General features: G+C 37.9%; 1 protein-coding gene across 3 annotated transcripts in view; it reads left to right on the top strand.

Moving 5' to 3' along the window:
- Nucleotides 1-24,624, top strand: part of VCL (vinculin) — a 60,329-nt gene that overhangs the window by 12,651 nt on the left and 23,054 nt on the right. For all 3 annotated transcript variants that reach the window (XM_005229746.4, XM_005229747.4, XM_027789941.2), the window contains 5 exons: nucleotides 7,758-7,828; nucleotides 14,595-14,745; nucleotides 16,702-16,810; nucleotides 19,237-19,359; nucleotides 19,621-19,781. In XM_005229746.4, coding sequence (XP_005229803.1) covers nucleotides 7,758-7,828; nucleotides 14,595-14,745; nucleotides 16,702-16,810; nucleotides 19,237-19,359; nucleotides 19,621-19,781 — 615 coding nt within the window. The remainder of the gene's footprint in view (nucleotides 1-7,757; nucleotides 7,829-14,594; nucleotides 14,746-16,701; nucleotides 16,811-19,236; nucleotides 19,360-19,620; nucleotides 19,782-24,624) is intronic.

Below are 24,624 nucleotides of genomic sequence, written 5' to 3'. Positions count from 1 at the left end.
TCTCTGCCTCAATAAATTGTGTAGTGCTAAACCCATTTAGCTTTTGTAACTCACCAAGGTAATGGAGGTAGATACCTGCAGTCTTGTCAAGCAAGTAAATGAGCCAGCACTGATAGCAGGCAGATGAGAACAAGTTCAGTAATTTGCAACAGTGTCATGGGAAAGGTGGAGGGGGTGGTGGTGGTGGTGAAAGTTTCAGAATTGCTGAGAATGAAGGGTGGTATGACAGTGGCTTTGGCAAAATGGTTACATTTAGAATGCCCTAAAAAGCAGGGTCATGTAGTGAACAGACTTCTGATTACCTACTGATAAATGCTTTGCCTCTGTCAGGTGCTAAAAGTGAGTATTCTGATTTGTTGTTTCTTGAAATCAATGATGATTGGTATTCCTCCTCCCCCTGCTATCAGAGGTGTTCAAAACTGCTTTCCTTATATTTATAAATTTTGTCATCCTGCAGGAAACTGTTGCTGTCTTGAACTTAAAAAAATAAAATAATTCTGTTACTCTGGAACCACTGGTGCTAAAGGCAGGAGCTCATAAGGGACAGTGCTCCCTTTTCTCTCTATGGAAGAGGGAAAATCAGTGTTGTGCAGTCTGGTATTCAGAATTCAAGTTTGCATATAACAAATAGAATATCTTAAAATTCAGTGCCTGGTAGCCTACCTACACCTTGGTTTGTGTTATTACAATGCCTCATGTAGTTAGTACTTGTCAAATTAGCAGTGCTTTCAAAAAGTTAAATGGGTTATCAAAAGTAGCAACAGATCTTGTAGTTGTTACTAAACTAGTAGTTTAGTTACTAAATATCAAAGTAAAATTATGGCATCTCTAGTGGACATCTGCCTTGCATCTGATTTGGTCAGACATCTTAGAAACTTGGGAGGAAGAGACTTCTCTACTGTTTGCACCTGAAACTTACTAAAGTAACAGAGAATAAATTTCAAATGAATTTTTTTTTCCTCCCAGTTCTTTGAATATTTTCTGGGCCAACACATGGATAACCAAATACTGATTTAATATTGTTGTTACACAGACCACCGCCAACTCAACTTAATCTTCTGGTAAAGGAAACAAAGCCTAGGAAGAAAGTCTGTTACTACCTATGTGAAACTACAGCTTGGGTTGGTTTAGAGACTGGCTGTACAGTACAATATTGATCTATATTAGAAGCACAGATTTTCACAGGACAGTACTGTACCTAGAAAGAAATCTTTGTTCCACTTGATAAAATTTCTGAACTTCCTGTGGTGAGGCTTTTTGTTATTACTCTGTTACCAATAAAACCAAAAAGGCTTAATCTTAAGTAAACTTTCTAGATAGTTAACACTTGGAAGGCTGGGGTGGATCAGGATGCATCTCAGTTACTGAAGTGGGGGGAGATCCTAATCAAATAAAAATCTCTCCAACATACAGATGTAAGCGGATTGTCAAAGATAATGCAAACCTACCACCAGCATCATGGTGTTTGGCTGCTTGCTTTTCAAACAGGCATCTGAATAATGAGAGAATTTAGTTCTATCACATGTATTATCTTTCAGTATGGTACTAATCTGTGTATACATCATCAGCAGAATTTGTGTTAAGAGGTGCTTTGAAACTTGGTGGTGATTCACAGGTGTAGAAACGAAGCTTTTGCAGTCTGCAAGCTTTTTTGGTATGAGGCACTTAAACTTCCTTGTAAGATAAAAGTAGCTAGTTTCAGCTGTGAATCTGTTGTAGAGGACAATTGCTGTATCTTATTCTTCCAGGTGAGTTTTATATATGCTCTAAGGTCAGAGCTGACTTACTTGACTGAAGTGGTGCTATAATGTCTTTAAAGTAGCTCTAACTCAGAAGTACTGGTTTAGAAGAAGTAATTCTTTCCTTGATAAAAGAACTAATTTTGCAATTATAATGGTCCTGTAAAAAGTCTCACAAGGAAACAAAAGCACATACTGTTTAAGTTGTGCATCCTGTAATTAGTGAAACCACCCAAGCCTCAGCTCTGTACTGTTAGCAGCATGAATAAAAGTATTTTTGTACTGGAATGATGTCACTTTGTTTTCCATATGGTTCTTGTTACATAGCTACGTATTTTACTTGGACAGCAGGATTTCCTTAGCCTCAAGCCAATTGAATTTGTCTTAATCGCTAGTGTAGACAGGTAGGTCAGTTTGCTGCTATTAGGGACCAGATGGCTGGAGTGTTCTAATTTAGTTTTGCTATGCCTGGAATGTAGTCTCCAGGGTAATCATGAGAAAACCAGAGCCTGTGTACAGTTTCCATATTAACTAAAAGGCACAGTGGATAGGCTCTGATTCAGCAGTCTCTTCAGGTTCGTGCCAGGCTTGAAGGAAAAGTGGTCTTGTTGACTGATGTCACTGATAGTATAAGTGTGTTGCTCATTTGGCATAAACTAGAAGCAGGAAGAGAGTTCAGCTGCGTATTTCTTTGAACTTATTTTTCAGTCTCTAATTGCATTGGCCTGTACCCTTCCAGAGAAGTAGAAAAACTTAAAGCTTCTTAAACCAGTGTTAAACTCACTAATTGCAAGTGATGGTATCAATCATGTTTTTAAATCAAAACAAGATGAGAGTGGAATGATGAAGAAATGGGAAATTTGCTCTGTTAAATGCTTCCAAGAGAACCTTTTGAAGGAAAAAAAACAACCAGGTTTGTGTTAGTTATATCTTGTGACAACGGACTTGTTTCAGTAGTACTTAATAAGGATTAGATTGTGAGGAGTGGTGACCTGTAAACCTGTTCTCTTAGACTTTTCTTAAAACACTTCAACACTGCTTGTCTCTTATTCAGTTTGCAGAAAGTTTTATCTTTACTGGAAGCTGTTTGTCATCTGATGATAAATTTTCTGAGTCACTTGTGAAATCTAGGTGCAATCAAGAAATGTTATGTTGTACCCCAAAGCTGTTTGACTTGCATCTGGCAAAATTTTATTCTTTGCTGCTGTGCCAGGATGTATGCAATTATGTTTTGCTAACATCTGCTGCATGGATTATGGTAGCTGAGGGTCGGGGCATGGTAAAATGACATTCACTCCAACAGTTGTATTTCTAAAGGAGCTGAGCAAAATAGCTTGAAACACCAACTGGATCTACTTGATACTGTAAATAAAGACAGAACCAGGGTTGCAATCAAAATGCTGTGACGGACAAGAGTAAAGGTAAATAGCCAAGTCCTGCTTTTGCTTTTGTGCTACCAGAGTTCCTTCCCAAAAGCTTTCTGTGTAACTTGGCTCCAATCACTGATTTTGTAAAGAGGAAAACAAACAACTGTGAAGTAGTTACTGAGCCCTTGCCCCTTATGAACCCACTGAGACGAGCTGTCTCTGAACTCAATTTGAGATAAAGCATCTGCTTTCTAGGCCTTCAGTGGACAAATCTTTCAGAGTTCATCCCACCCTACAAGGCATAGGATGCACAACTGTACCACTAACACTAGTTGTCATTTTCCTTACATTGTCATGTGTACTTGAGTAAGACCCCTCAGTGTGTAACCTGAATTCAGAATGCTTTTGCAAAGGCTTAATTCTCTGCCCATTTTGTATTTTTTAGCCTGGGCTGAAATGTACATAATCTAGGCCAGCAAGGAGTAGCCATAAACTTGGTGTAGCTTTGGCTTGCTTTGACCTCTTCTTCATGGATTGTTCATGGTCTTGACATCTAGGTCAGTTTAGCTTTCTTAAAATGCAGGATGGGGGAAGGATGGGCAGCTTTGTTTTAAAAAGGATTTTGGATATGGCTATGCAATGTAGAAAGTGCTAGCAAATACTTAAGGGTTTTTTTTCAGGACAGACATCAAAAATTGAGAAAAGTTGCAGAGCACTTCATGGAAATGCACTGATGTATAACAAATTTTTAATGCTCCCATTGGAGCATTGTATAACAAGATTTAATGCTCCTGTTGCCTTGTCAATATTCTTCCTGGAAGCTTGCAGAACATGTATGTGTAAACCATCAACTGGATTTTACTGTGAGATGGCTTATGGTAAAGTTGCTTTTACAGCATATAGACTAGATCACTTTGAGTGGTATTCTGATTTGTCAAGCTAAATTCATACTGTAGCTTTTTTCTTGGGAGAAACTGGGGTCTTGGCTAGTGTTAAAGCTAGGGCTGTATGTGTTCACTTGATGATGTGGGAGTATTTTTAGGCTCCTTGCTAAACTGACAGATGTTTTAAATCAGCTTCTGGAGCATTGCAAGAACTAATTCTTCTAAGGTTATCTTGCTTTTTTAACTGGGGAAACCATATAAGGTGCAAGGAAAAGTCTACTTCAGACATCTGGCAAATTGTCAAATTGGTGTTGTCAATATAAGCATAGAGAAGAAACTTTGTGGGTTTATTTTTTTTTAAAACAAACACAACAAACCACCCCTAAACAATAAGCTTTGGACTCTCAGCTGAAATATTTGTGTGTTTTATTCTATATGATACATGCAGTTGGTACTCTCAAACTTCTAGAAGTTAAGATAACTAGCTATTACTGGGTGTTTGTGGTGTCTTTGTTTAAACTTGGAGAATTGCAGGTGCTGAAACTATATCCTCTTCTCACTGAACAGCTATATCCAGCAGGCTAAGAAGATGGGCAAAGGGACTTGGTAGGGTGCTCATGTCTCCTCTTCCCTGCAGCAGAAGCAGACATGACAAAAAGCTGTGAAACTGGTTATAAGGGAAAAGATCAGCCCGGTCAGAAAGTTTTCCTTTTGCTTTTCCATAGAGGAAAATACTCCCCTGCAGAAAGCTTAAAACATACTGATCTGTCAGTCAGTGGCAGATAAGAGTGCCAAAGACCTACAAGCGAAGTTGAAAGCCAAAAGCAGTAGGAAATCTCAGTCTCTTGGCTCTTCTAGCTGTATTCCTAGAAGGCTTCTCAGTGGCCATGTATGTCCTCTGACTTGTGTGTCCCATTTCTTTAAATTTCTAGAGTTGCTTGCCTCTTGCTCCCTGTTGTTGAGTGGCAGGGAAGCAGCTCATTCTTTATTCAACTAATTTGCCTCCAGTCTCCCAAAGAGCATGGAAATGAATATGGATGGGTAGAAGTTGTGACTATGTAACTGTCTTGGTAAACCATTTTACTTCAGAGCTTGCCTTACTCTGTGCTGCTCTGAGCAGGTACGGTGTTGAAGTTCTGATCTCTTTACTGTGTTAACCAGTGCAGTCTCTTTGGAACCATGAGTAATGGCCACTACAGTATTACTTAAAAGCAGGAGCTTTATTTCATGGAGACAAAGATTAACTTAGCAGGTAAGAATATCAGAAACCCAAGTAGGAATCCTGGGTTTTTTTTCCTTGTGTGTGCTGCTGGATAGAAATAAAATACAAGTCTCTCAGATAATTGTTCTGTATTGGCATGAAGCTTGACAAGCCTTCTGTCTTAAATAGGTAATGTGTAGATATTGCATATTAATAAAAAAATCTTTGTTCCCTTGATATTGGAGTATGGAGAAGGTAGTTGAATGACTCTCCATCTTGTCTTAAATTGCAGCATGTCTGAAAACTGCTTAGGCTATAAATTTCAGTCTTGTTTTGAGACTTCGCCTGTTAAATGGTCTGTGGAGCATGTTTTTTTAAATGTCATCTCTATACCTTGGCTACAAAGGCAATTTCTGGAAAGGTTAATAAGTAGCTATGTAAATATTAAATGCTTTGAGTCACAAGGTTATATATTTAAACAGATTCTGTGAAGAGTGTGCCGTAATGGTGCTTAAAATATGGTTAAGAGCTAGTGCTGAGGCTACTGGAGGAATCAGTATTTCTGCTTTGTGATGGACTTAGAACTGTCTGTGGAGTTTAGGACAGTTTTGATGTTAAAACTCCCCACATAACACAGCATAAGAGTTTATTCCCATTTTCACTTTTTCATTTGAAGGCTAAAGATCCTGGCTAGTCATAGAAGGAATGTACATATGTATGTGTAAATATATATAGTGTGTGTATATATATACACACTGATAATTAGTTGATAATGCTTCCTTGAGTTGTGAACCTAGGTATATCCCCTTATAGAAGAGTCCTGTGATTTCTAGGCCGAATAAAGAAATGTTTCTGGTATGGTCTAATAAAACTTGAAGTAACTCTTGATGCTTGATGCATTGTAACTTGAGCAGAAGCTGTTTCTTGCTTCCTTCTGACTGATGAATATAAAATAACAATGATGAATGTTAATGACCTTTAAATTGAAGCCCCACCGGTTGTAAACTTATTTTCATGTGTTCTTTAAAAACTGTATGTACTCAGATATGCCTTTAAAAAATATACTGGTGCATATGCAGATTGGTACAGCTGCAAGAGACAAAGTCTTGAGGACATGGTTCTTTGGAAATGAAGTATTACTCTCCACTTTCACCTGGTAACAGCCTTCTGTCTGAATGATGTGTAGTCCAAAGTTTATGCAAATTTACTCCTTTTCTGTGTCATCTTTATCATGCATGTGTGCATACCAACATGTGAGAAATACAAAGAATGTTTCATGAGTGCAATGGGAATAAAACAAAGCAGGCATATGGTCATGTAATCCTGTCTCAAGTAATGGGGTATGAGATACCTCAAGGAGTGCAATTATAAATGTATTTCCTTGAAGTTTAGGAGTCAAAGCAACACTGCAGTGCTGTGTTCTAGGAGGGGGCATGACTGTTGGTGAGCCTACAATGAACATAAGAGACAGAAACCTGTCTTAAATTTTAAGACCTTTAACCTCCTCTCTTCCCTTTTTTACTTAAAAATAATCTGTGTGGGTACCCATGAGCCTAGTACTAATAGATTTTAAAAAAAAGTAGGCTAGGTTGACTTTGTGTTTGATTCAAGTAAAATACTTGGGCCAATGTACTTCTGTAAAGCCCCTCCAAAAAGGACCAGACTAGGGAGATCGGTTTTGGCAAGCAGCTTAAATTTGCAAGGAAATGGTGCTTCTGGAATGCTGTACAGCATGAGAATTGGCAAGTGCTGTGCCTGCTGGCACACTACAACTTACGTCCAGAACCAGAAAAGCTTTAAATACCAGCTGATAGGGATTTTCAGGGCTATCTTGTCTAGCTTGAGCAGGCCTGGCAGCTCTTAACACAAGCTAGTGTCTGGGTTAAAGACCTTCTGCTTTGTGATGCCTTCCTGAATAGCTTATTCAGCTAGAAAGTACAGTGAACAAAGGAGCTGGAAATATTTTGTCAAGTTAGTGATCTCACAGTTCAGAGAGCCACTGCCAATTATAAAGACTTCTATTGTGTAACAGAAGAGCTAGTGCATAGAAAACTCCAGATCTTACTCTATCTCTTCCTTTATTAGCTTCTGTATAATTATTTTTGCCTAGAGGATGCTGTGGATGTGGGGTGTATTCTCAGTATTTAACTACATATTTCTGATAGACTGTTGAATAGAAAAATGGGGGTAACTTTTTTAACTTGGAACACTGTTTTTGACTGGTGGGGATTAGGGAGGAAGGAAGCCTACAGAGTTCACAGTAATTAAGTTTTTACAACTAAGTGCAGCAGACAAATATATTGCTTCTGGGGAGAGTGGGAAGAGGGAAAAGTGTGTGTATCCCCCAGTTAATTTAGTAGACATGTTGGCAGGAAATGGTGTATGATTTCTGAAGCTAGATAAAGGTAGACTAACCACAATATACGGTGGTCTGAAAAATAGATGCAGCAAAAGCAAACCCAGTGAAAGGAATTAGTACAATCATTAGTACAAATCAATTTCTAATTGCTATTTGTTTTCATCTAGGCTTTACAGTGAAATTAAGTATGATTTCTTTCTCCTGCAGGTTGGAAAAGAGACTGTGCAGACAACAGAAGACCAGATCTTGAAAAGGGATATGCCACCAGCATTTATCAAGTAAACTCATTTTATTGTAAACCTTCTATTGTAGGTACATTAAACCTATTCCAATGATAGATCATTGTTACTAATTTCTGCTGTACAGATTAAAAAATACTGTTGTTACAATAGCTCTTTTGGGTCTTGAGGCTGACCTTTGTCAGGAATGACCTTTCTGTCAGCAGTGAGTTTTCCTGTTAGATTTTGTATATACAGCTACATATCTAGAGTATGTGTTCCTCTAAAAAAAAATAAAAAATCAGATTAACAGTGGTACTTACCTGTGTGCTCTTGTAGTTTTGTCCAATGGTGTCAGAAATAACATGATCAATCTTTTTTTCTATTTACTTGGTTGGTGGAACAGTGTGAATTTGTTAGTATAGGCAGCTGCTGCATGACATAACTGCCTGGAAATCTAAGACATTTGAGGAGTGGTGACTGACACTTAATTCCATGGCTCTGTGTCAAGGACAACTGACTTTCTCCTGCTGCTGTCTGAAGTCTTAAGTCATAACTTCACTACTTGTTGTGGAATTGCCAAGCTTCTTACTGCCACCTGACAAACTTTCATTGAAGTGACTTTGTCCTACAACCTACTAAATGTAGTGACTTCATTAGTGTTGTCCAATGTGTACAGAATGACTGGATATTTTACTGTATTCCCAAACACATTTGATGGGTTGACTTTGGCTGGATGCTAGGTGTTCACCAAGCTGCTCTATTGTTCCCCTCCTCTGCAGAGTGGTGGTGGTGGTGGTGGGAGAAAATAAGATGAAAAAAAACCTTGTGGGTCAAGATAAAGGCAGTTTAATGAAGCAATGGCAAAAGTCACATGCACGGAAGCAAAGGAGAACAAAAGATGTTACTCTCTACTTCCCATCAGCAGGTGTTGTTTGGCTACTTCCCAGGAAGCAGAGCTTCAGTGTGTGTGTAGTGGTTGCTCTGTAAATGAAGAATGCCCCCTTTCCTCTTCTTTCTCCTAGTTTTTACATCTGGCCATATGTCATATGGCATGGAATATCCCATCCAGCTTACTGGTTTGGGGGTGGAGAGATAGCCTTGATGCTGTGAGAACACTGTTTAGCAGTAGTCAAAACACAGGTGTGTTATCTCCACCTTTCCAGCTAACAGTACAAGCACAGTACTCAGGGCTGAGCTAGATCCAGTACCACAGAACAGGCACATACTCAGAACAAGAAAGCATCGAGGCAACTAACAAAATGCTAAAATGGAAAACAGAGATTATGTCTAAAATTAAATTTGTTAGGCAGTAAAAAAAGTATTTCCTTTGTTGCATTGTACATTAACAACATGAATTAACAAAAATAATGCCTAGGACCAGGCACTACTGGTGTAAGAGTCACAGAATGAAATAGCTAAATTTAGTGAGGTACAGTTTCCAACTTGAGACCACCCACTATGTCAGTCAAGATGGTGCTACTGATTGGGAAACTTTCTAGGGGACTCTGAGGAACAAGAGCTTTATAGGTCTGACATACCTTTTGAGCAAATCACTAGACATTCTATACTAGAGAATTAACAGAACCCAAATGCCAATGCTTTGTTTTGGGTGAATTGACAGCATTTCCATGGAGGGAAATTCTGCCTTATAAATCTGTTGGTGTTAGGAATACCATAACGGGGATAGGGGTGATACAGTATACACAGGTTTCTAAACTTTTTGGCAAAGTCTGAAGGCTTTTGGGAAAATTAAGTAGCCACAGGGTAATAAGAAGGGTTCATTCTTATTAGTGGAAGGAAAAATTCCTTGGGTTAACCCTGACAATAGTAGGAGGTAGGCAGTAGGACTGTACAGGTCTCTGCTAGGATTGTGCTTTTCACCATGTTTACAAACTCCCTGGAAACAAGCATGAGCTATGAGGCAAAAGTACTTGCTGAGAACTTGAAGTCTACACAGGGCAGTGAGATTAATGGGTGACTGAGAAATTACAGCAGGACCTTATTAAACTGAGTGACTGGATATCAAATGTGAATTAAATTATTTTGAAAGTTTGAAATAATGAACCTATGGGAGAGCAGCAAGTCTAGTATTAAATAGGATGATTGACTCTGAACTGACTGTTACCAATAGTGAGCAAGGTCTTGGAGCTGTGATATATTGGTGAGAGCATCCATTATATGCTCAGTAGTGGTCAAAAAGTAAATGAAAATTAGGTTTATTAGCAAAGGACGAGACCAACATGTCACTATTTTTTGCTCCTGTAGCTTGAATACTGCATGCACTTGAGGTCCCTAAATTTTAGAAAGGCTTTAGTAGAACTGGAAAAAGCTCATGGAAGGACTTTGAGAACAAAGGTATGGGATTACTTCTGTATAAGGCAAAGCTTAAGTAGGCTGGAACTCTTCAGCCTGGGAAAGGTGACAGGGGGACCTGAGACCCTGACAAAGGTCTAAGGAAGTATGAGTAGCATGGAGGAGATGGGGATTGGTACTTCTTTTGCTGTGCAAGAACTTGATGGGGGCATTGCTTTAAGCTGATAGTTTGTAAACCAATAGGGAGAGCTGCTTTGGACAGCAAGTCACGTACTGTTGAAATTCTTTACATAGGTTTGGAGGTTAATAGATAAGCACTTAGAGGAATCCGTTGTGGGTTATCAAATAGACAAGCTGCAGGAAATCCCAAGAACTGAAAACAGTTGAAGGATGGGAGAGCGCCCAGAGGAAGTATGATAAATGCTTATTCTGTGCTTAACTTTGTTCAGGCATCTACTTGCAGCTACTTTTGGAGGCAGGATACTGAGCTAAATGGGGCCTTTGAAACAATCCTTGCAGTATTTATTATGCTGTCTTCCTGGTGTGTGATCTTGTTTGGCTGTAGAGGGGGTTGATTTTTTTCTTTTAATTTTTTTTTTTTTGAGGGGAGTGTTTATGTATTGAAATGAGACCAAAGCTTTTTTCTTGCCTCTTAATGAGTTGTATATAAACATATAACTTTGATTGTGCTAATTTTCTGGGACGTGTGGAGGTTTTAGTTAAATTCCAGCTTCTTCTTCTTCACCTAGACAAGTAAGGGATGAAGGAAAAGAGATGTTTTTTAATTGCTGTCTGCATCCAGCCTTTGATCAACACTTAGCAGTTTGTGGAGACTGAAACAGTTAAATTACTGTAGAAATGTAATACAAGCACTGCTGAATAGTACCACTTCAGGCGGGGTGCAATAAATTTTTCCTGCAGTAATTCATGACTGCTTTTATTGTGACATAATGAAAAATGGGAAACAAAGCTACCTGTTACAGTAATGTAACCTACTTCACATAGCGCTTACTATTCTAGATGCAATAACGTGAATTAGGAGTATTCGGTGGCCTTTTATGAATTGTATTTGTTGGGTTTTAAGTATCTGGAGTTTATATCGAAATAAACTACTATATGTTGACGGTTCCTTGTTAGTACTATGGAGTGTGTTCTCACCAATACCTTTGTTGTAGGGACAAGTGACAGTCACAGGTGAGGTAAGGGATTCTCACCTTTTCCAGTGTTGAAGGACAGGATTTGGATGCAGGAAGTGAAACAGATGAGGGTGGTGTGGTTTTTTCCTCTTCTCTTTCCTGAGAGGAGGGATTTTTGTTTCTAAACTGTTAGTTTGGGAACTGGCATTGCTCTTTAAGGGGGTGCTCCAGCAGAATTTGTACTGGCACGTGAATGATGGGGTAAGGAGCAGTGCGCATGCACTAGCGCTGCATTTCCCGATGGTATTTACTGCGTTCAAGAGGACCACCAGTCTTGACAGAACCACTGGTGGAGGATGAGGGAGAAGATCTGTTTATTCTTTTTAAAGACTTGGGGCTTGGCTTGTCCTAAGCCTAGTGCTGAGGTTTCATAATGAGCATGTATGATGGTAATCTGTATAAGTTTTTTGGTAGGAGTGTGATTGTGCAGCAAAATAGTTTTTTGGCTTCTGAGAAGCTATCATGCATCCCTTTGCTTGCTACTGACATAAACCACGTTGGAACTATTGACCTAGAGTTAAAAAATGCTGTTCTTTATCTTAATTGTCTTAATCACCAGGGAGTATGAGTAATGCATATAATTTACATCAGATGTTTTGCAGCGTGTTCATATTACTTGTTCTACTTCTTTTGTAAGGAAGGAAAAATCTCTAGGCAAAGAACAGAGTAAAACCCTATTTGTTTACACTGAGAATTTGTCTGTGCTTAACTTGCACACACAAACCCATTTAACAAATCAAGCAGTAATGCTCGTCTATATTAACATCATTTTGGTAGCCAAGCTGGGGCTGCGTTGCTGGTAATTGTATTAACAAATTGACGTTAATGTACAATATTTGCTTTTTAATTTGTATTTCTAGAACTGCAAGTGATCTAAACTGTAGTGAGTAAAGTCACTACAACTTAAGCGATTAGAAACTGAAATGAGCACTGTTCAAGCATCAAAGGCATGGTCTGGTGTTTTTGGGCAGGCAGCTCCAGGAAAAGTAGAAGTCAGTCTGAAAACCTAAAACGGTAGCTAAGCATAAGCTTCAGTGTTTTCCTCGCATTTCATAAGGAACACACTAACAGGAATGAAGCTGACTGACGACCAAAAGTAGTATGGTTGGAAATATCATGACCTTTGTCTTCTCCACAAAGAATTTGGCTGGTGTTAACATAGCTTTGTTGTAATCATGGCTCAAAAAAATATTTTTTTTATAAACGTGGGATTTTTTTAGGTTGTGATATAATACAAGGAAGAAATGATAGCAATGAACTTCTATTCAAAACTTTTGATTCTTGTGGTAGACCAAGCAGTTCATTGCAGTCAATATTTTTAGTGTTTTTTGATACGGTTTGGTGATTGTTGGTTTTTTTTTTTAATTTATGTAATTGAATTACTTTTTTCCCAAAAATCTGATCTTTTGTTTCTTAGCATGTACGTTTTGCAGAGGATGGAGTGTGCCTGGTTTTTAAACACTACTCTGCTTTTTTGTACATAGTGCACACTCCTGATGTCTTTCAAATGCCTTGGGAAATTTATACAAAATGGGCAGTGTACAAGTAAAATGCAAGTTCGCCTCTCAGAGCAAACTCTAAAAACTGTTAAAGAAAATGCTGAATCTTTAGAAACTTTATTTTTGTTAATTACAGAGATTTCTGGGGTAATACACATTTATGTTAATTCCCTTCTTTACAAATGAAAAAGCCAGCCTTGAGATAATTATTAGTGTTAAACAGATGACCATGAAATTGAACTGGAGGAAATGAAGTATTTCTGAGCCTATAGCTCTGAGCTGGCTGAACAGGTGATTTGTTTAATCCCTTTCTTGGCAGAGTTGAAAAGAATAAAATTGAGAAGCAAGCACGGAAATCTAATTTGGTGAAGTCAGTTGACTTTGATAATACAACTAAGTACACTGCATAGTAATGAGCAGACCGTTCCCACTTTCTGCTTGAAGTTCTCCTGTATTTTCTTACTCAGTTATGAGTTACCACCATCTGATGTGCTGAGCAGATGTCTCACTAATGAGCAGGTTATGATAGGGTCAGATGGCCCAATTTGATCTACTCTAGGGAGCCATTAGCTGAAAACTTTACTTTCTGAATAACAATAATGTTTTCCTGTAATACGTGTCTTATTTCTAGCATAGTTAAATTTAGATGTAACCATTAAGTTCTGCCATTTGTGTTAATAAGGAACATAAGGGAGAAAATGTGGTAACTAACTTACCAATAGTACTTAACTGAAAGTATGGTAAAAGAGTGTGTCCAAGTGGTCAGTAGAAAATGGGCTAGACAGTATTGCTTTAATAAAAGGTTTTAATGTTTGTCAGAACCTAGTGTAACTTGAATGAGCACATGGCACTCACGCATAGAGCCTATGTATTAGACTGCACTTAAATTTCTGTCAGAGAAACCGGAGAGAATGGAGGCAAGTCACAGTGAGGTCAGTAAGTACAGTCATGAGTAGCATAGCTAACGTGGAAGTGAAGTCTGAATGTTGTATTTCTCTAAGCTATCATGAAGCAATTACAACAAGAGAACAAAACCAGAAGCTTTTCAGTGTTCCAGTTCTTGGTATTTTAAAATTGTTGTGTTAAATGGCTTGATGGACTAATTTCAAAGCTCATTTGTTTATCATAGTACCTTCTGTGTTACTGTAATTGCATAGTGTAATGTCTTGCAAAACTCCCTTTTTTAAGCCTGAAAGTGCAAGCTGCATTTAAAGTTTATACCTTATCACTGAATCATGTGGCTATTTAAAATGCTGTTTCTGTCATGAGTTTTAATACTCTGAAGAACTGGACTACAGCTTCAATGAACAGGGCACAGTGTCTTGGTTTTCTTAATACTATGTTCCTTTGTCTTAATGCATAGCTATCATTTAATATTTATTAATAGCAATTGCTTATTGAATGACAATGGAAATATAAGGCTGATAAAGGTTAGCAAGTACTTTGATTGTGAAGTCCTAAAAGAATAATTGTTTTTTCCCCTGTCCTTGTCATTAAGAATGAAAGGTATTTTGCTATCTTGGGACCTCTCCCTAATGACACTGTATTGACTGCTGCACGTGGGATGCTTTAAACATTCCCTGCACTGGAAGATGGCATGACTTCTGAAAAACTGTGTCATACAATTGCTGGTTACTTTCTTGTTAAAACACGTGCAATGAATACTCTTGCTCTTTAAACTGTAAAGGTGTGGAATGATCCGCTTGCTTGCAGTGCTTTAAGTAGGAAAGTTGAAAACAAATCCAGCATTTTCTCAAGTGTGTTGTCGTACAGACCGAAAATAATCAGCAAGTTTTGTCTGATGACTTTCCACAGAGTGGAGAACGCCTGCACCAAACTTGTTCGGGCAGCCCAGATGCTGCAAGCAGATCCTTATTCAGTACCAGCTCGTGACTATCTAATTGATGGATCAAGAGGCATTCTTTCTGGAACGTCAGACTTACTTTTGACATTTGATGAAGCAGAGGTAGGAATCCCAACATGACTGACATAGATATCTGCGCAATAGTATTATAAATTCAAATATCCATATAACAGAATTAGCTAATCTCAACTATTGAGTAGATGAATGTGGGTTTGGTGGTTTCAGCTTGATTGGAAGCATATTTTGCATTGCTTTCTGTCAGAAGGAGCTCAGGCTTTTTGCTGTTTTGTTAAGAGCATCTTTGTTTGACATAATGTTTAGGCATTGTTTGTGATTGTTCTTTAAAAAGGCCAGATCCCATCAACCCTGTCTTAGATCTTCCTGACACTTTCCTGTATTCCCTTCAGCATACCCATTACTAATCTTTATATTCTCTGTATCCCTTCACTGAAAAGCCCTAGGCTACTGCCGAACATGTCTGTCTGACTCATTAGCTTTGGCAGTTTAATTGGCCTTGGGGCATGGGAGGTAATACAAACTTGGACTGTCTGGCTGGTCAGCCAGAAGATGTGTTCTGTTAGATGTTAACAGTTGCTACATTTTGGCTGCTGCACAAGCCAAAAAGTGGCTCTGAGGTGCTGTTTGTCCATCCTCATATGGACAAAAGTGCCAGAGTTGCAAGGAAACTTAAAAGAGAGGTTTTGTGTGTCTTTTGAAAACATTTTGAAAACGTTTCTTTGGTACAAGTCTTGCTCTTGTCATCGTCTTTCTGGGAATGTGGAGTCTTGCTTGTTTCTAAATATCATGCTACTATAAGGAAATTAAACTCACACTGTTAGAAATGCTGATGTTAATTCTAAACTGTACCCATGCAACAATCTGTTAATCTATGAAATTGTGTTGCTTTTCCTCTAGTTCTGAGTAGTCTAACATGGATCCTTGTCTCTCATTTAATCGGCTTATGGTGCTGTTAGCATGTCCCTCTGAAATGAGGAGAATGCTAGGGTTTCTCTGTTGCGCTTGTGATTCTCATTGCTTTAAGTGTTTTTTAATAGATACTACAAAGTGTTATGGGACAGAATTGCAAGGAAGTTAATAGCTTTTAATCTCTCTGCTTCCAGTGTTTAGGAAATGCGTTGACTTCCGTGGAGTTAATGGTTTATTGAACTAGTCTGACAACTGCATGTTAACTGAAAGAAAAACACTGGTCTGGAATGATTGACTTCTCACAAACACAGAAGTTGGCATGTCTCTGTCCTACCATGTTTCAAGATAACTAACATTGGGACAAAACTGAAATGAGTTTTAGAGGAAACTATGATCTGTTCTAGGGACTGAACACTGCATGTGGTTGATACAAATTAAATGGTAATTAACTCATTCTTCAACGAGAATTGTATGTGGTGTTGTCAGAAATAATGCTGTTCAGGAGACTAAAAGATTAACTGACAGAGAACTCTGTTTTGGAATCAAGTATGAACTGAAAAAGTTAAGCTGAAGCAGATGTCTAGAGGTAAATAAAGCACAGTCTTCACAGATTTTTCTGGAAAGCTTAAGATGTTGGAACTACCTTTCCCACTGGAATGCTGTATAATGCTTTATCCATATGTACAGCTGTATGGTGAATAATACTTCCTCTGAAAGCTTGGAGTCTGTTTTCTATGTCGTGTTGGTTTGTGATTTAAGTTAAATATTCTTTACTGATAAAATTGCAATGAAAAACTTTGAAATGAAAAAGCATACCAGCACACTGAAACGCACTTCCTTATAACCTAATTTCCCAATGCTATCCTTCATTTAACATACAAAGTGAAAACACTGGAAGCAGGATTTTGCATTTCTGAGTAATAGAATGCTGATTAAATACTACCTTTGTCAGTACAGCACTGTTGAGTAATGACATTTTGGGTAACTTAATCAGTATCCCAGACCTTTGTGATTGGCCTGTACGTCACATTAGCAAATGCTGTATGTATTCCATTCTAATAACAGGCTTGCATTTCTAATTCAAGTGTAACTTGGCTTCATCTAACAAATGATGGAATGTTCCTCTTTTAGGTCCGTAAAATCATCCGTGTCTGCAAAGGAATATTGGAATATCTGACTGTGGCGGAAGTAGTAGAGACTATGGAGGATTTGGTGACATACACAAAGAATCTAGGGCCAGGTTTGATTTGCTACAGCCTATCATAAACATACTAAGTATAGTCTTTTCCACTACCTTTCCCCCCCACCCACCCCCAGCACCTTCCTCACCCAAGTTTCAAGTGTTGGGACAGTGATAAAGCAGTTGCTTTGAATGCATCTGTTGGAAAGAGTTTTAAACTAGAGTGTGAATGATGACTATTTTCTGATTCACATTCTCTCTTTAAGAATGTAGATGAATCAAGATGTGGGTAAATACTACACAGATACGATGTGCACTGTGCTTTTGCTACACTATATTATATGAGGGAAGTAAGCATGCATTAGTAAGAGTAAAACAAACTGAAAAAGCTGTGTAATTAAGTGCTCACAGCTATAAAGTCCATTAAGCTGATAAAACATCTGTACTAAGTGAGATGGTTAGGCCTAGCAGGAATTTCTTGGAGTAGGCAAAGCTATGTGTCATAATAGCATCTTAATGAGGTTGTAGAAATAGCTGTCTTGCAGTATAATACAAAAGCCCAGGTACTACAGTTCTTTTTGTTCCTTTTTTGATGCTCCTTCACTACTTGTTACTACACTGTGTTAACTCACACTTTCACTGGTGGAAATTAAGTGAAGTACTGGGTTGCTACAGAGGAAACCTACCATTAATCTCTGTCATCTGCTACTCCAAATGCTTTAGTTTCAGCAAGCATAAAGTAGTTCAGGTACTTAACAAAAGCAATGTATAAAATCTAGATGTTGTGGTGGTATTGTAGGAAGATGTTGGAATTAATGTGACACTGAACTAAAGAATGCTTCTATAAACAGAGAAGGAACCTCGTTAGTACTTTGTACATATAAATAAGAATAAATATCTAGTGTAAGAATAGCTCATAAATTGACTAGCAGCTCATCCTGTTTTTGACATATGTACACTTTACCTTGTTTCTAGATGTGAAAAACTTTTAAGTTCTGTATGAAGGTATAGTGTTCTCTAAACAAACTTTTTTTTTGTCCCATGGGGAGTTACCTTCAACTAAATAGAATTTGCCTCATTTTGAATAGGAAAAGATGAAGCCAAAAGGGCAATCTTCTCTTTCCATGAAACTTATTCTTTGATTTGGTATATACAAATCCAGTTTCTCTGTGGTTATTGTCTTCTGTGTCTTTACAATGGAAGTTTCCCCAAACTTCAGACTGCTTTATTTGGCTTTCATTGAACCTTACAGACATAATTTGCTATTACATGCATACGATAGAGGTAACAGGTGATGGGCAAGTGTCTTAATTTCTGAGTGAAATGTAGGCTTGTACCTTTATTGCAAATAATCTTTTCTAGATTCTGCTGTTGTGAATAAGTAGCTAGTCTTGTGCTTCTGGCATGCTCTGGAAGCACTGTCTTTGCCTGAGCTAACCTGTAGCTCGTTTGCTCAACACTTACAGCCCAGGCCCACAAAACTTTTTATGCCTGTAGTCCCTGTTCCCTTCAACTGTATCAATGGACATCTGAACATAACTGTTAATGTGAGCTCTATATAAATAACAGGATTATGAGTATGTACACTTAAAATCAACAAGCTGCTTATAGGTTTTATGCTGGAAGTAGAGAGGAGAACATGATTACTTATTTAGGCTTTTGTCATTTGAAAGGAAAGGTGGTTCAGAGGACATACATACCGGGATTCTACTACTTTTCAGTGTTGCCATTAAAGCTCATTTACCCTTTTTCTTATATTGAGATGCCTAAGATGCTAACCAGCAGAAAAGTTATTCAGCCAAAGAGTATAGATCTTTCTTCCAATTTTGTCCCCTGTAGCAGAGAGAGTAGGACCACAGCAGCAGCAATTTAAATCAGCTGAAATTTTTATGAAGCTGTGTCTGAAGTTTCCACATGTGCTGTGTGGTAAACCTCACAAGTCTTAGCTATTGAAAACAGATTTGCTCTAGAATAAATTGTATTCTTTCCACACTTCTAGAGCACTGAAATATTTCTAGCAGAACTGAAGTATAAGTAGATACAATTCTTGAATTATGGTAGAACCTCAAGGCAAACAAGACCCTGATGTTTCCTTTTTCTGCCATTCACACTTAAGTCTTGGATCAAGTCTTAATAGATAAGGAAAAAACCCCAAACATTAGCTTTCAGAGTTCATGAAGTGACTTCATGTCCTAAAGCAGTCATTTCAGGTATTTTCCTATTCTATTGCTGAGATTTTAAATCAAGAATTTTGAGGAGACCATTCTGCTTTGCATAGTGGCTAGGTTTTGAATCAGTGGTTTCTCTGAAGCATCTGGAATGTGTTTTAAGTAACAGCTACTAATATAAAAATTGTTTTAAACTTCAGTATAGTTGTCATAACTCACTACACTTTGTTCTTGTTTAGAGAAAGCTCAACTGTTGCAAATTAGACTTAATATTACATTTCTTTATTTATGACTATGTTAAATTACTTTAATCTGTAGGAATGACAAAGATGGCCAAAATGATTGATGAGAGACAACAGGAATTAACTCATCAGGAACACAGGGTTATGCTGGTAAACTCTATGAATACCGTGAAGGAGCTATTGCCAGTACTTATTTCAGGTATTTTTGGCTTTAATTTTTCATATCACTCTGAATTGCTGTCCATTTTGAGCTGGAGTTCCAATGTCTTATGATTATTAAAAGTAACAGCCTTGACGCTGCAAATAACTGTGCTTCTTGAAATAAAACTACAATCTCTTTGAGATAAAACAGTCCATGCAAAAAAAAATGTACTGCCTCCACATAAATGCAGTATGAGATCAGATTCAGCATGGATCGTAACTTGCATGTACCTTTTTTGAATCTGTGGTATTTTCACAGCTATGAAGATTTTTGTAACCACGAAAAATTCTAAAAGCCAGGGAATAGAAGAGGCCTTGAAAAACCGCAATTTTACAGTAGAGAAAATGAGTGCTGAGATAAATGAAATAATCCGTGTATTACAACTCACTTCCTGGGATGAAGATGCCTGGGCAAGCAAGGTACGTTTCCCACCTGCATTTGTTTATAGAAGTCTAATTTTTACCTGCTGTGTCATATGCTTGTAAACTTGTGTGTTTGGAGACTGTTGAAGTACCTATTTGTGCATCGATTTTGTAACATTTGTATGATTATAATCTCTTCAAGGTCAAAGAACATTTTCAGAGATGATTGTATTAATGTATCTTTCAAAATTAGCTTTCTCTCAATAAGCTAAGTTAAAGGATCATGGCATTTGAAGGTGGCTCAGTGATTTGCTGCAACTGAATGGTCAAACAGAAGACAGATTTGTTCATTGTTTAGTTTTGACACTACTAGCAAATCCTGGAATACAGTGTATACCTCTCAGAGAAGGATTTTTTTTCCCTATATGTAGCTACCCTATATAACCATATTTGACAAAGTTAGGTATAAAAGTTATTGTTCTACATATTAAACTAGTTTTGTAGCTAGGCATTCATAAGTGAGATTACTTGAGATTTTTCTCCTGGCCGCTACTAAAAAGATAGGCTGCTGTCATATTCCTTGTGCAAAAGGCCTGAAGTTGAGAAATTTTAGTGAATTTTTGGGGGTCCCTCCTTGAACACCACTTCCTTTTCCACCTGCCTGACTTCTAGTCTGGACATGGGAGTAAATTTCAAGTGTTTGCCTTGTCTCAAATAAATATATGTTAGACTGAACATCCTTTCTGGGTTAAGTATGATGTCTGTGAAGCTGACACATGGACAGTATTTGTTCCTTACAACTCGGTGTTAAGTGACTGCAGCCACTTACCTGGAGTTAAATGGTGCTCTTAAGTGATACCACTGAAGATATGTCTAGGAGACCATAAAGCAGGTCTGACAGACAAAATCGTAAAAGTGTTGTTGTGAGCTTACAAATAAATGTAGCTGCATAACTGAAATTCCTACCTATTTTTTGGGTACCTTGAAGTAAATTGCTGAAGGGATATTCTGAATGGTTAGTGCTGTGAGCAGCAAGGAACTGTAAATATATATAAAGAAAAACATTGAGACCTCAAGCTGGATGTATTAACCAGTGAAATCTTGCAGAAAATCTAACGTTGATGTCATCTAGGCATTAAAATCACTTTGGCCTATATTGTTTGGCACTTGACCCTTAGTTTGCCTTTTGAGTTATTTTGTCACTATCACTTCCTTATTATGACTACTTTATGCATCTTTGTTTTTATTCTCCTGTTTCTTACCCTTTTCTCACCTTTAGAAGGTAAGCTTTCTTCCACACCCTACACATCTACCTTGTACTAAACCCCAGAAAGCATGTATGTGGGATTTTGTTCTGTGTGCAGACTGTGTGCTGTGCAAATTCTTATCTGTGTGCCAGCTGTGACACCATACTTACATATATACACGCAGGAGTTTTAAAAGGACCTTAGTAGCTCTGTCTAGCTCTGTGTAGAATCGGCTGTCGCTGAGAGAATGGTAACCGCAAGCTGAACTGGATTGACTGTCTTTATGAGCCTGATTAGAGTTACCCCAAGATTTCAGGGCACATTCTTGCTGAATGCTTTTGTGTTAATTTATGTTACTAGTCTCTGTAGCTACAAATAAAGGGTCCAGTCATGCAGGAACAAGCTTTCTGCATGCCCAGAAAGCTTTATTAAATCAGGAATTTTGTCCATTCCATAGTATTTCACCAGCAGGCTTCCTTCAGTTCAAATGGTTTGTGTTCTTCGGGTCTAGGCCTAAAACATCAGTTTTGTATGTGCATTTTTTCCATTTAGTTTTATTTTTTTATTTAAGCATTCCTGTATTTTATGAAATACAAATATGGTTTTATTTTACACAAGAAATTTGGAAATCTATGTGGTAAAAAAATGACTGTTGCAAAAAGCTGGCAATTTAGTCTTAGGAAATGCTTACTCCTCTTGCTAGTGAGGCAGATCAACAAAGGAATTTATTAAGAAAATAGTTGCTGTATTGGCAGTATTTCTAAGTGGAAAGTACTGGTCATTAGGCATCATGTATAAATATGTTGTGTGGACTAGTATAATCAAAACATCATTCTGTTCCGAGTTGAGAACTTCTTAATTGTGTTTTGGTTTTCAATTAATTTTAATTGACAATTTGAAACTGTAGCAATGGGCATTAATCAAACAGTTATGACAAAGAATTTGAGATTAAAATTGCAGTGGAATGAAGAAGCAGGAACTCATTTGCTAATGGCACCTATCACAGACCTTTTCCTGTATTTGCATATGTATCTAATGGTTGATTTACTCATTTTTTCTGGAACGGAGATGGAGGAGCTCTTTAATTCTGCTTGAGATTACTGCTGCATGCATTTTGTGCCTGGCGGTCAGGGGAAAGATAATTTTCCCCATGCTTTTCCCCAAGCAAAGTAAGGTGTGCTTGGGGATGTACAGCCTTGAATTTTTACTTGTGTGGTACATGCTATTGTTGATGTTGGAGTTAATTTTATGTTTATTATTTATCTTTATTTGTTTATACATTGAAGTATCACAAAATCTACCTAGGATAGTGGAGAATGAACAAGTGTCTGGAGCCAGAGTTGCAGGCTTTTTTGCAAACTATTTTGTTGGTCTTTCAGGACTCTGAAATGCACATTACTGTTAATGGATTGCAATAACCTCTGTTTGCACCAACACTGATTTTTTTAAAAATAGTGTGCTGATTTAGAATTGAAATACCGGGCAAATACTGATCTCTGACAAAATCTTGGAGAGGAAAAAAAAAAGTAAAAAAATCTGCAATTACTTCTTCTGTTCATAGTTTTGTTCCTTTTTTCCTTGAAAGTCTCATTTTACAAAGGAGTTTAGCTTACTTTGTATATTCCTAGTGTTTGTTTTTAAATAAACTTGAAGTAACACTCAATTCAAACATCTTCCATTTCTCTAGAAATGGAGGGAGTTTAAAGTTGGAGGAAGCTGAGAAGTATCTTGCATCTTGCAGCATTGAACCCAGGATGGTGACTAAGCTATCTGTTCTGCCAGAAGGCTGGCTTTGCCCGTTTCCTTCAACATTGCCTTGTTCGGTAATGAAATGCAGATATCAGTAGGCTAGACCACTTAATTGAGTCAGAGGTTGTGTTTTATATTCAACAAGGCATTGTGCAGGATTTATTTTGCTCCTTCTCAAAGCAGTGCCAGTCCCACCTACTCCCTGAATAATTTCAAAATTCTTGGTAGTGGCAGAAGTGATGCATAAAGGTATCTTGAATAAGTGCTTATTTGCTTTTGGGAGCTGATTTACAAAACACGAGCTTGCTCTTTTCCCTTCAGAAAACATTGCCCTATTGGTTTAACTCGATTAACTTAAGTTTTTGTCTCATCTGAAAAGGTAATACTGCTGCTTTTGTTAATGAAATTCCTTTTGCCAAAAGGGGAACTGTGGGGAGAGGACGGAAAGAAAGCTTTTTTACTGATAAAATTACTCTATATGAAACTTTTTTGCAGGATAGCTGTAGGTTTTGGGTTTTTTTTTCTTACTAGCAATTGATATTCTGCTGGCAAATCCCAGGGAGTAAAATTTTAAACATTTAGCTGTTCAGGAAGGAACAAGATGTTTAAACAGCTCCAGAAATCAGGAGTATCAAGACACTTTCAAGCCAGTAAGACCTTGAGCAAGTTGCTTTGTTTTGTTTAAATCGAGTATTTCTACTTTTATCTTCCTGCTTAACAGCCTGAATTGGTGGATAAGTCCAGACATTTCAGGATTGCTACACCCTTGTCACTTGCAAGGTATCTGACACCAGACACAGAACAAACCGTCCCACTGTGGCAGAAACAAAAGTGCAATGCCAACAAACCTAGCGAAGGATGTGTTCTAATTACCTATGTAAAAGCTGTCTCATTGCAATGAAAACTCCTTATCAAGCTAAAGCTGAGAAGGATTCCTTGCTGTCGTAGTTTGAGCTGTGAAGATGAGCAATCTATGCTCTAAGAGCAGATGTCCTCTAACACTGGGGTTTCACCAGATTTTTTTAAATAGGAAAAAGGGATGGTACCGTGCAAATGCAGAGGCACACAGGAGGGCAAGCTGTACGCTGCAGAGCAATCCAGTTATATAGCTTTCATATGATAGGGCAGATGGCTCCTGTTATTGCTTGAGAAGTCCTAGCAATTACAAAATCATGAGAGTAAAAGCTAAAATGCCCTTGATCTTATCCCCTGATAGACGAATTTAGGTTCAGAGGCTTCTGTCTAATTTTGCTGAAACTGCAGCTCTGTGGGCAGCTGAGACAACACAAAAGCCTGTTAGTAGAAAGGGAGGGGCAAAGACAGTTTTCCCAACACACTGGTTTGCTCAACCATCCCACCTATCATCTCATCAGCACATGAGGCAATAAAAATTCAGTTAGTTCTTTGTTTCGAATGATTTTGGGTAGACAGGCCTGCAGTAGACCATTCATTGCGAACTAAAGTAGCGTCAGCCCATATATAAAAAAACAGAAAGCTGTAACACCTACCTTCATAGCTAGTAAGGTTTTTACATACATTTGAATACTTAAGTGATTATTTACTTGTCTCATCATCATCTATTAAATGCATAATTCTCAAGCTATGGAGATGATGACTTTTAAAACAATGTGCCCACCTCCCGCCCCTAGCTGTGTATCCTACCCTTTGGAAGTTTTTTCAAAGAAGGTCCTGGCCCAAGCTCTGAGACCCAGTTTCTAGATTTGAGAACCAGCCATCCAGGTGAAAATGCTGCTGCTTTTGGTGATCTCTCTCAGGCTGTGATTCAAGAGCCCTTAAAAATATCCAGCAGAGTGTTTCATGACCTTTTAGAAAGTTGGTTGCTGAATTACAGCACCATATGGATAGTTGACAGACCAACTTGTCTGAATGAAAATGCCAAAACG

Source organism: Falco peregrinus, chromosome 1 (assembly GCF_023634155.1).
Source record: "Falco peregrinus isolate bFalPer1 chromosome 1, bFalPer1.pri, whole genome shotgun sequence".
In the NCBI taxonomy this organism is placed as follows: Eukaryota; Metazoa; Chordata; class Aves; order Falconiformes; family Falconidae; genus Falco; species Falco peregrinus.
The sequence above is the reverse complement of the archived record's forward strand: the minus strand, read 5'-3'. Positions and strand labels throughout refer to the sequence as shown.